General features: G+C 35.4%; 1 protein-coding gene across 2 annotated transcripts in view; it reads left to right on the plus strand.

The window, feature by feature from the left end:
• The window catches only part of NIPAL2 (NIPA like domain containing 2), a 76798-nt gene that overhangs the window by 38412 nt on the left and 26060 nt on the right, over positions 1-12326 (plus strand). For both annotated transcript variants that reach the window (XM_072734234.1, XM_072734233.1), the window contains exons 4-5: positions 3253-3312; positions 10489-10610. In XM_072734234.1, coding sequence (XP_072590335.1) covers positions 3253-3312; positions 10489-10610 — 182 coding nt within the window. The remainder of the gene's footprint in view (positions 1-3252; positions 3313-10488; positions 10611-12326) is intronic.

The following is a 12326-nucleotide window of genomic DNA, read 5'->3' on the forward strand; positions in this document are numbered from 1 at the left end:
GATAACTATTTTATGGCAGTTAATATAATTTGATGCATGTAGTGGATTTTAAGTTTGTTGTTAGCAATCATGTCCTTTTCTCTTTTAGCAATGAAATTGTCACCTACATAACATTTCCCCCAACCCTTCTAAAAGTGAAATTATGAAACTAGTTTAGCAACAAGAAGAGAAGGAAAACAATGTCTTTCTCCTTTCAAAGGAGGGAATGGAGTGTAGTGTACTCAAAAGAGCTCTGGACTGGGGATAAGGAAATGTGGGCTTTGGTTCCAATTCTGCTGTAATATAAATGTCAGATGAATGGATCAGTGAATGAACAAACAACTTCTCTGGACCTGTCTCCCAAATACAAGGTTTAGGACCTAGAATACATTGTCTCTGTATCTCCTACCAGCTCTAAGATGACCTTATTCCATGTAAGCAATGTCTGTCTTCCTACTGGGCTCCTTTGCTGTGAAACAGTCATCTCATGGATTGTTATAATGGAATGGCATTTGATATATGTTAGTAGTGATACTTCACTTATTTCTTATTGATCTACCTCTCTCCACTTGGAAACATTTCTTATGCAATTACACAGGAAGTCAGTAATGGGATGGGAATGGGGTCTTGGTTTTTGTACCTTTTTTAGTTCTCTAACATATGAAATTAGTTTCCCTGAATGGTTTTGGTCCAAATATGAAATGGAAAATTTTCATACATTTTTACACATGTTCCTAACTCAATTCTTAATGTTAATAGGCTACATATCCATACAGAAAACATTGCTTTACTGTTTTAAATCCACAGCACCCAGTTAAAGTCATGCTTGTTGGACATTTTTCATGCTCTGTTTATTCTGTGAAACATCCATTCCAATAAATAACCTCCCCAGGAGAAGTTTGCAAGGACATAGCTCAGCTTGAATAAGAAAGAGCCAGTTGAGAAAAATATGAAGAAAACGTAAGAGAATCCCAGCTTATCTTGAATGAAGGTTTCTGGTGTGGATTTACTTTGTTTTCATTCATTGCCAGAATACCAGATATAGTTATATTTAAATTTAACTGATTTAATGAATTATTATATGGACTCATTAAAATTTTTATCTCTGAAGAATTTTAAATGACATGACAAATTTAATGACATAATAACTAAAAAGACTGAAAAAACATTGCTAAGATAAAATAAGCACACCAACATGTCAACTGCAGTTTTCTCTAGGTGATGAGTTATTTTTATGATGACTTTTCTCCCCTATATTTTCACTTTAAAAAACAAACTTAGGGATGCCTGGGTGGCTCAGTGGTTGAGCATCTGCCTTTGGCTCAGGGCATGATCCCCCGGGGTCCTGGGATAGAGTCCTCCCTACATGAAGCCTGCTTCTCCCTCTGCCTATGTCTCTGCATCTCTCTCTGTGTGTCTCCTCTCATGAATAAATAAATAAAAATTTTAAAAACAAATAAAAATATTAAAAAATAAAAGACAAACTTAAAAACCTAGCTAATAATTTATGTTAAAAATTTAAAATATAGGGGGACCTGGGTGGCTCAAACAGTTAAACATCCAACTCTTGGTTTTGGCTCAGATCATAATCTCAGGGTCATGAGATCAAGCCCCACATGAGGCTTCACGCTGGGTGTGGATCCTGCTTGAGTCTCTCTCTCCTCCCTCTGCCCCTCCCCACTCCTAAAAATTTTAAATACAAATTATTTTGTGTATTGTTTTGTATTATTACAAGTTGGATTTTCCCATGCCTCTACTTATAGAGGAGAGGAAAAATTCAGAGAGATTCAACATACCCTACATAACCTGAGGCTATGGCAGGTAGTAGGTCATCACTCAGAGGATGAGTGTTCAGTAGCATCAGTAATGGAGAAGACCTTACACCATGAGGGCCAGCAAATGCAGGGCAGAGATCCCACAAACTCTCAATTATGTGCTAGGAGCACTTGGGAGATCTTATAAGAATAAGACATACCTCAGAGTAAAAAGAACTGATAGTCTTTGAGGACAGATAGGGAGATAAATCTTCAGTGTAACAGGAAAACTATAGTAGAGGTGGTAATTATGCAAAAGGATGGATTGGTTAACTGGGTCTAGGGGAATCCAGAGGTGATACTTGAGTCCATAGTTGGTCACAAGAATGGAGCCAGAGCCGCAAAGGAAAGAACACAAATAAAAGTCCTTTAGAATGAAATTAAATGATGGTTCTGGGAATTCTGATTATTTTAGTAAGGATGGGCATAGGACATCAAAGAGATCAAGGACAAATGTGGTGAGGAAAGTGGCAGAAGCCTAAGGTCTAAGCCTGAAGTGCAGCTGGCCTGAGCAGCACAATGACACTGGTCTGAGGAGGAGTGAGTGGACCAGACAGATGGTGAAATTCAGACCCAACAGACCCAGGATCCTGTTGAATGTGGAGTGTGAAGGAGAGTAGAGACTGACAGGAGTCCTAGGATTCTGGGGCTCTTTAGAGGTATCATTAGACTAGGAATTATAGGAAGAGATGAAGGGAAATAATGTGTTTCAGTCTGGGATATATTAAAGTTAAAACTTGCTTCCACTCTTTCTTGTCTTCCCTTAAAGTTAAAACTTGCTTCCACTCTTTCTTGTCTTCCCTTCTCGTTGTTTCTGATTTTTCTTTTCTTTTTTCTTTTTTCTTTTCTTTTCTTTTCTTTCTTTCTTTTCTTTTCTTTTCTTTTCTTTTCTTTTCTTTTCTTTTCTTTTCCTTTTCCTTTCCTTTCCTTTCCTTTCCTTTCCTTTCCTTTCCTTTCCTTTCCTTTCCTTTCTTTTCTTTCTTTTCTTTCTTTTCTTTTCTTTCTCTTTCTTTCTTTCTTTCTTTCTTTCTTTCTTTCTTTCTTCCTTCCTTCCTTCCTTCCTTCCTTCCTTCCTTCCTTCCTTCCTTTCTTTCTTCCTTCCTTTCTTTCTTCCTTCCTTCCTTCCTTCCTTCCTTCCTTCCTTCCTTCCTTTCTCTTTTCTTCTTTCCTTTCTCTCCATTTGTTCATTTAGTTGTTTAGTAATCTTTTATATGCTCTTGCTGTCCTCAGAGCACTATCCCAGCCACTGACCTCAGTCCATTATAAAGCAGGCCAGTTTCTATGTATCCTCAACCGTGAGGGGGGAAAAGTTGTTTTCACAGGCACAGCTACTGGGTGTCTCTGACCAGGACATAGCTAGGCCAGGTATAAGACACAAAGTGCTCAACTCCTTTCAAATGGCATTGCATAATGTATGTTTTTGTATTGGAAACACCACTAATAGCCATTTTCTTTCTAGGTAGTGCCATTATTTCCGTTATGTTTCTGAAAGAAAACTTAAGAGCTTCAGATTTACTAGGTAAGTAATTGTTTAATTCATGTAACTGTAGCACTGCTTGATCAGGAAATAAATAATACTATTAAAATGTGCATTAAAAACTAGAAACAAATTACTGAACTGGATAAATCTCATTTGGGGATGAATAGTATTCTTTCTTGGATCTGCCTTCTGCTCTTTCATGTGAAATATTTCAATTTCCATTGTGCCCACTGCCCATGCAATTGGCCACAGTTAATTATTATTTTATACGATTGTTATTATGAATGTTACAAAATTTTCATGAGCATAATAAAATCCAAGAAAACAACTGTGTTACCTAAGAGAGTATTTGGCTTCAAAGGATGTATTTATTAGATTGTTACATGAAAGTACTGCATGCAAATGAAAACCTCACAAAAATTAAATACATCAGTTTCCTACCTAATTTGTATTTAACTCTTTCCAAAAGTAACATAGAACATTCCCCTTCAAAATTTTATTTAGAAATACAGCTATTAGTGGAAAGTAACAGTAGCCTCCCTGGCTGTAAGAAAGATTGCTATTATATAGCAAAGCCATCATGTATTGATTGTATCTTCCACCTCTTATTGGAAATATCACATATGAGGATTCTGGAACTTCATATTTTCTTCCTTAACAAAGTCCTCTCTAAATTGCTGCTGACATAATATGACAACAAATAATGATACTTTAGGCACTTTCAATAAAACAGTATCTACTCACTTCCAAGGAGATCACATTTTTAAAAAAATTTGAGCTTTAAATGTGACACCAGTATTGGTATGTTGAGCATTTGTTTTCCCTGATTGTGTTTTCCTAGAGCCTAGTGTCTTGAAAGCGTTTTCACTTTTTCTTTTCCTTCCTTGGTTTGATTCTGCTAGTAGAATTTTTTGTTGACATCATCAAATTTGTCATGGTTACATTGTTTTTCCAAATGCATTGGTATGTGCATTGTTTCTTTTCAAGTATTTTATTTTTCTATACTTTTAAAAATATATCATGGTTTATGGAATCATTTGGGGAAGATGCATGGGATCAGAAATAAGAATGAGCATTTACCTGAGTTTTATAAATTAAAAAATTAGGTCCTATATTATTTTTCTCATTTATCAAATGTCTTATGAAAACTAAATCATTTTATCTAATGTATGTCATCTTTTGTAGTTAATGGCTAAGGTTTAAATTAATCTAATGTATTTAATGAGGTAATAGAGGTGGATATGTAGGGACATTTCAATTACTGTGAACATTGGTGATAAAAAGATGATGAAGATGGAATCTCTGCCCTCAAATAATAGAGTCGATGATAAAATATATACATTAATACATTTTTAAAAGTGGAAAATACTACATGTCCTAATGCCCTGAGACTTTAGAATAGGGTTTAGAACAGGGTTTCACAGCCTCAGCACTGCTGACATTTTAGGCTGGAGAATTCATTGCAGCGGGCTGTCTTGTGCCTTGCAGGATGTTAGTGGCATTCCTCCTGGCCTTTACCCATTAGATGCCAATAGCACCATCTGCCCTAGTTATGGCAACCAAAAATGACTTCATATAGTGCCAAATGTCCCCAGGGGGACAAAATCACCCCCAGGTGAGAACCACTGGTTTAGAATAAATAGAGGTTACTCTAGCTAAGAAACTCAGAAAGAATTTCTTATAGAAGATCTAACATTTCAATCAGTTCTGATTGAACTGATAGGACAGGCATGAGCCATTTCCAAGCATTTGGAGGTTGACATAGAGAGGGACTAAGGTGAAAAGTATTAACAAAGGTGCAAAATAGGCAGGGTAAGTTTCTATTTAATACTGCACTCAACTGCTGCTGATAGGTTTAGGAAAAAAATAAATGAAAGTCACAACTATGGAAAGAGAAGAAAGATAAATATCAATGTGTGCAGATGATTGATTATATACTTGGAAATCCCAAGATCAATGACACATTACTAAAAGCAATAAATGAGCTCAACATCAAAGATATAAATTAAACTTACTTTTATAGATTCAAATCTGGATTCAACTTTTTCTGTCAACTATGTGGCCAGCATAATATCACTTAACTGCTCTATCAGTTTGTTCATGAATATAGAATACTGTTCTAAGGATCAAATTGAATAATTCTTATAAGCACTTTGAGAAATGTAAAGTCCTGTTAATAAAATTGTCTTAATTTCTATGATCAACTTCATTCCTGAAAGGTAATACTAAAAATGTAATATAAGGAATAAGAAACACACACACATATATACACATACCAAAAAATAACAATAATAAAAAATTAAACCTCTATTAACACTTTGATTCTTTTTGCTAATTTCTCTTGTTTTTAAGAATAACATTTATTAAATATTTCCTCTTTTCAGGTATTTACATGAACTATCTCATTTAAATGTAGGAACAACCTATTTACAGAACTGATACTTAGGTTAACTAATTTGCCCAAGGTCATGTAACCAGTGAATAGTGGACCAGTATTCTAATAATGGCAGCCCGATATAGTGTAATAGTTGAAGATGAGTCTCTAGTGGCAGAAAGCTGTGTGGCCTTTCAAATTTACCTAATCTCTATGAGGCTCCTTTCCTTGCGTTTAAATGAAGATAATATTACCTACCCTCTAGGATTAAATGAGTTCATAGAGATAGAACTCTAAGAACAGGGCCTGTCACATAATAAGCGATTGATGTTAGCTATTATCATTACCACTGCTACCACCACCCCCACTTCTACATGTACTCCAGTGGTTCATCAGAACAAACCTTGATTAGTATTTTTGCAAACTTTAGTAATCCAGTCAACATTTTCCATAACTCTGGTTGGGTATTTTTGCCTTTTTATTGAATGCTTTTTGAGTAGTGCTATATAACTGATGTCACATTTGTATCATACTGTCATTGAAAGTGATCAATTCTTGACTTTAGTGGCAAAGGAAGAAGAAAAAAATGTAGCCACCTTTTCCATACCCATGTCTCCTACAGCAATGTCATAAAATTATCATAACCTGAGATGTAATAACCCACTTCATACTTGGGGAGAAGAATTTCTCCCCAATCTCACTCAGTAACTTGTTAAGTCCATGTATTTTCTTTGGATCTATATTGCTGCTGCCTTAAGAAAATTTGGCTCTTTCTGTAAAGAGCTATAAATGCAGGGATTTTTTTTTTTTTTCTTTACAGAGGCTAAAACCAAACAGGGGAGAGAGTAGTTAGTGGCTTAAAAAAATAGAAAGATTAACATATAAGCATGCTAAAAATTAAATTGTCAAAATGTGCAAAAGAAATTCATTTATTTTTCCCTGCTTCAAGCAAATGAAAGCTTGTTTTTCATGATGGAACAAATGAAGATTTTTGGGCCATGTGGAAACAAGCTGAACTAATTTATTGCCAAATGTTGCTCTGTGGCTATGAAGCTTTTCACCACTAGCCTCAAAAAATGACCTCACAAAAGCTATGTCTGAAATGAATCGCCAACTATTATTAACTCAATGACAGGCTTTGGACTGTGCTGTGATTCTTAGTGGATTAATAACTTTAAATTATTTTAATGATTATTTTTCCTTTAAAAAGCACCAGATTTCTCTCCTCTTCAGTCAGCCAAAACCTGTAGTACTTTCCCCTCGCTTCTGCCTTAATCATCAAAAGTACTAAATCTAATAGGCTGTATGATCCTAGCTGACTTAAGTCCAGATAGTATTATCATTAAAAAAAATACAATCAATTCATCAGTACTCTCCAGAGACCAGTAACTTGATTACTTCAAGTCACTAATAAATGGTTTCCCTAGATAGAATGTCAAGAGATTAAGAGTGACATGAAGACCATCTCTTTCCTTCCTTCTCCCACACCAAATGGTCAGCTAGATTTAGGGCTGGTATCTAGAATACCGATGTAGCCAAACAAACCATCATTTCTGGTTGAGAGAACAGACTTTTGGTTTCAGGGCTGCCTCAAGAAAAAAGGTGCTTTTATGGTAGCATAGGGACAGGACCCGTGTACAGAAGGAGCTGCCAACTTCAGATTAATTTTTAAGCTTAACTGAGATAGCTTTGGACTCCTAGTGATCGGTATCCCGAAGAAGATCTGTCCCAGAGTCCTCTGTCACATCAGGCCACCAGATGAGCTTTCAAATCTATTCAGCTCCCCAGATTGGCTTCTTGCCCAGCCAAATTCCTGGAGTCTAGCAGGTGTGATAAATTCATTTGCGCCTAGAAATGAGGAGACTAAGTCACAGAGAGAGGGCTAAGTAACATGCCTAATCTTTTCCAGCCAGCAAGTAGCAGTGAAATTTGAATACTATGGGGGCAGTTTCAGCGTGGATTAGTGGATTAGACTTTCATGATCCAAGTGTTGACCTGGAGTTTAATCATTTCCATGGGCAAAGAGCATACCAAGTGTTGCTTCCCCTCCTTGAGTATCTTATGCTTCCAGATAACTCCCTTGGGCAAATGGACTGGCGGAAAGTAAACTAACAAGTTTTCTAATTTAGAAATCTGTGTCTTTCAATGAAAGAGTATTTGTGGCTTTACTGAAATAAAAATATCAGGAAAGGACATCTGATGCCACTTTTAGAAAAAAATATGAAAAAAGAAAAAAGAAAAAAATATGAGATATATATACATTTTAAGGACATTTATATAAGGAGCTGTTAGTATCTTCAATACTTTTAAACACTTAGGAAACATGTATACATGATCCATAAAGGAGAGAGTGAATCACACAGACAATTGACACCAAGCAAACAAACATACAACAGATAGCAGCTATTTAGAACTACCTTTGTAATTGTCAGAGGAAACTGAAATTAAAATTATGAAGAAGAAAAAGGAATGTGTTACCTACCAAGTTGCCATAGAGTCATTAACTAGATTCACAGTGATATGGGGCTCAAGTGAAATAATACAGGTGCAGAAGTACTTTGAAAGTAAAATTGCAGTCACCAGTCATTTTATTTGTTTTTAAGGAGTTTTGAAATGCAGTGAAGATCTACATTTTGAACTGGGCACAATATGCAAATATGAAAGCAGATGGGAAACAGGGACCCTGTTAAGAAAGTTAAGATAAATAACACTGCCTCCACAGAATGGGATATTATGCAGGCTTAAAAAGAATTAGGTTGCCCTATATACACTGATGTGAAATGTTCTCCAAGATGTTCTGCTAAGTAGAACAAAAGCAAGGTACAGAAAAGTGTGTATGATATGCTCTTGTTTGTGTAGAAAACTCAAACTCATGCACTTTCTCACACACTTGCATAAAACATCTCTGAAAAGGGAAATCAAAGATTTGGTAGCAGTATTAACTTGCAAGAGGGGAACTAGTGGGCCATAGGGTGGGAGGGAGATTTAACTTTTAACTCACCACCCTTCGTGTCTTTTGACTTTTTTTTTTTTTTTTTTACCATATACATATGTTATCCAATCAAAACTAAATTTAAAAATAAATTTAACCACACTAGATACAGTTAGAGGAGATTTAAAAAATTATTGGCGGAGAAACTCAATAAAAATAAGAAATTTGGATTTCACAAAAGAAAGTTGGAAGTCTCTGAGATTTTTAAGTTGTATTCAATGCATTTATTCTACTTCACTATACCAAGTTTAGAAGACTGGTTTCTTTTAGAATCCCATCCTTCTAGCAACCTAATATTGAACCATTATAAGATCTTTTTTTTTTTTTTCTTTTTCAAAGAAAGGACAGGGCTCACCAATAATCTTGCCCAAGTTCTTAGGTACTTATAATTTGTATTATTCTCCTTTTATCCCAATGCTTAATAATATAGTTTTTCTCATTTTTAAAATTCTCATTAGAAAAGGCTTTTAAAATTTTGTATATAATTCCTGCCTTCGCAAAGTATTACAGAGTAAGTTCTTACATTGGAGGAAGCTTATTTTATAGCTTCTACAATACCTTGAATAGCTATTGTCTAACTTGTGTGAAAAGTCCAGTGCACTCTGTTCCCAGAAACAAGAGTTCAAAACCCTAAATCATTTGGTTAAGAGGAACAGGAAATTGGTATCTTCCAATTGTGAGATTTATAAACAAACCACATTGCTTCTGGTTGGGGTCAGTGCTGGTTTTAAATTATATACACAACAATGCCACCCATAGTGATGAAACAAGTTGAATTCTTTTTTAAGGGTGCTATCTGAAAAATACTACATATATCAGCTTTTCTGTGGTGATTATTAATAAATAAGCAGTTTTCAGTGTCATTTGGAATGTAAAGGCCTCTCTTTATTCCTCCTCATGTGGCCCCTCTTCCCCATACACCTTTCTTTCCTCCATTATTTTAGGTAATGATAAAGGGATAACAGTAAACACATGCCTTACGTAGGTTTATAATGTGACTTTTTACTACGTTAGCCCTAGAATTCTAGATTCTAAGTTGGATTAAACAAATCTTATAGCAAAGTCAGCACTTATCTTTGTTATTTCTGCTAAAAGGACTCTAGTATATGGCATTGATTAAAAAGTGTAAAATTGGGCACCTGGGTGGCTCACTGGTTGATCATCTGACTTTGGCTCAGGGCATGATCCTGGGGTCCTGGGATCAAGTTCCACATCGGGCTCTCCACAGAGAGCCTGCTTCTCTCTCTGCCCATGTCTCTGCATCTCTCTGTAAGTCTCTCATGAATAAATACATAAAGTCTTTAAAAAAATTTTTTTTTTTTTTGTCTTTAAAAAATTTTTAAAAAATAAAGTATAAAATCGTGTGTGTGTGTGTGTCTGTATCTGTGTAAATGTTTCAAAGATGAATAAGTACAGAGTAGATCATCAGGTCATCCATCAGGTGATGGACTTCCCCACTCTCTGGGCTCTGGTGGATCTAGTTCTATCATGTACTTACTGGTCCATGTAGAATCAGCCAGCTTGGATGTGTTTTCATGTCTCCAAATGCATGTGTTCTGATCTTTCCCATCTTTGGGGAAAGGTTTCCTGAAGAGGCAATGATTCATCTGGAACCACAATGAAAAGTCAGAAGTTATAACCTACCCACATCCTTTCCCTGGGCCTTATCACCCCCCTTTTTAAAAGATAATGCCATCAAGTGAATACATGATGCTATCTTGGGACAGTTTGATCAATCAGATGTTAATAGGAAGGAACCATAGGCACTTTTATAAGTAATGTTCACTCTATAGGTAATGTTTGCATTGACAAAAAAGGTTTAAATATTCCTTTTCAATTTTATTTAAAGGTATGACCTTGGCATTTGCAGGAACATATTTATTGGTGAACTTTGCTCCAAACAGAAGTCAGTCTATCTCTGCAAGAACAGTACACTATTACTTTGTTGGCTGGCAGTTCCTGATCTATGTGGTAAGAATCTTAAACATTTTACTATCTCAGAAGTTATATTATCTAGACCACTGGTACATGCAGATGTTAGAGAATCAATCTTTTCTTCTCAACATTAATATCTCATTAAATTGTAAATATATTTGACCAATAAGAAAGTATTTGAAACATTAAATCAGCAGTTTCCTGAGTATCCTTTTCTTGGGGGTGACTTGCCACTGGAATAATTTCCACAATATTTAATCCAGCAAATTCCAGAGCAACATGTTTTAGGACAACTCAAAGCAAAAAACCCAAAAAACCTCCTTTCCCAGGTCAAAGGGAAATGCCTGAAGACACATTCTACTTCACTGACTTTTATTCAAGATAGATATTTTCTTCAAAAAAGTATTCCTTGAGACCAATGCAAAAGATTGTCTTGGGAGAAGTAAACAGCAGCAGGATAACACTGAGAGATGTGTAAAAGAAAGAATGGAATGAGCCAATATAGAAATTTGAAGGCACTAATTGGGATATTTTATTTGATGTAGTGACTGTATCCAGTGGCTATAGATAGAAGGTGTGCTAGAGATGTTGGTATGTAACTTGTTACAGAAGTTGGTTTAGGTTGAAGAATAAGCATGTTCCAGGAAGGGCAGGTGGTAAGAAGAAAACTGGGATAGACTAAATGAGCATTTAACCAAGAGCCGTAGTAGTAAAATAATTTTAATTCAATAAAAAAATGTCTCATAGGTTCCTCAAAAGTGACATCTCAAAAACTGAACTCAATTATTTTGTCCCCTGGACTCTCTTCTTTCTTATGTTGGAAGGCTTTCCTTCCCCCGGCTCTCCACCAACCTTTAGAATTGGACTTTCCAGCTCATATTAGCCTTCCTCAGGTCTGTCATACTTGTGCCTCCCCTCTGCCCCATTGTATCCTCCTGCTCATCCACCAGACCCAGCCCTTTAACAGATTTCATCGAGCAAATCCAAGGCTCTAGAAGGACTTATTGAGTGTTTCATGGTAGCCCAGACTTGAAGTCCTACCAACATATTATTACTCTTTGCCTATAAGCAAAACAAATTCTTTTTTTTTTTTTTCAAAACAAATTCTTTATCCAGTGAGAAAAGGGTCACATAGTGTGTGACTAGAAAATGAATAGCCCAAGTTGAATCCTTTGGAGATTGAAATTGCATCAAGACTTAGTTTCCTGGGATAAACAGCATTGTTTGATGGTGACATATCATATATTGTTTGAACACCAGAGGAAACATTGAAAAGAACAAAACTACCTTTTATTAAATGTTAAGTTTCCACACACAAAAAAAAACCTCTGACATTACTTGCATTTTGCTACTTTCCAAAGTCAACTCTTAAATTCATTCATTCATTTATTCACTGGTTCATTCAACTGATTAGACACCAAGGGTATAGAGAATTCCTGTAACAGGAAACTTACAGTCCTGGGAGAGGCCCATATTCTTATAAAATAATGAAAGTATATTTGAAAGTAAATGTCATCCAAAAATCTAATTTCAGATATTTATAAGATAGTATAAGATAAATCCTTAATAAAGTCACATTTGAATAACACTATTGGCTTTAGACTCTAAAGGGGATTATCTATATTATCTTAGTTTGGAATTTAATTCATTATATGTTACATCTCTAAAGACTCTAGAAGTTATCAATTATATGCTAAGATCTTGAGCTGAAGTTTGGTTTAAATCTGTTAAACATCAAAGTAATTAGTATGC

This window comes from Vulpes vulpes, chromosome 13 (assembly GCF_048418805.1).
Source record: "Vulpes vulpes isolate BD-2025 chromosome 13, VulVul3, whole genome shotgun sequence".
In the NCBI taxonomy this organism is placed as follows: Eukaryota; Metazoa; Chordata; class Mammalia; order Carnivora; family Canidae; genus Vulpes; species Vulpes vulpes.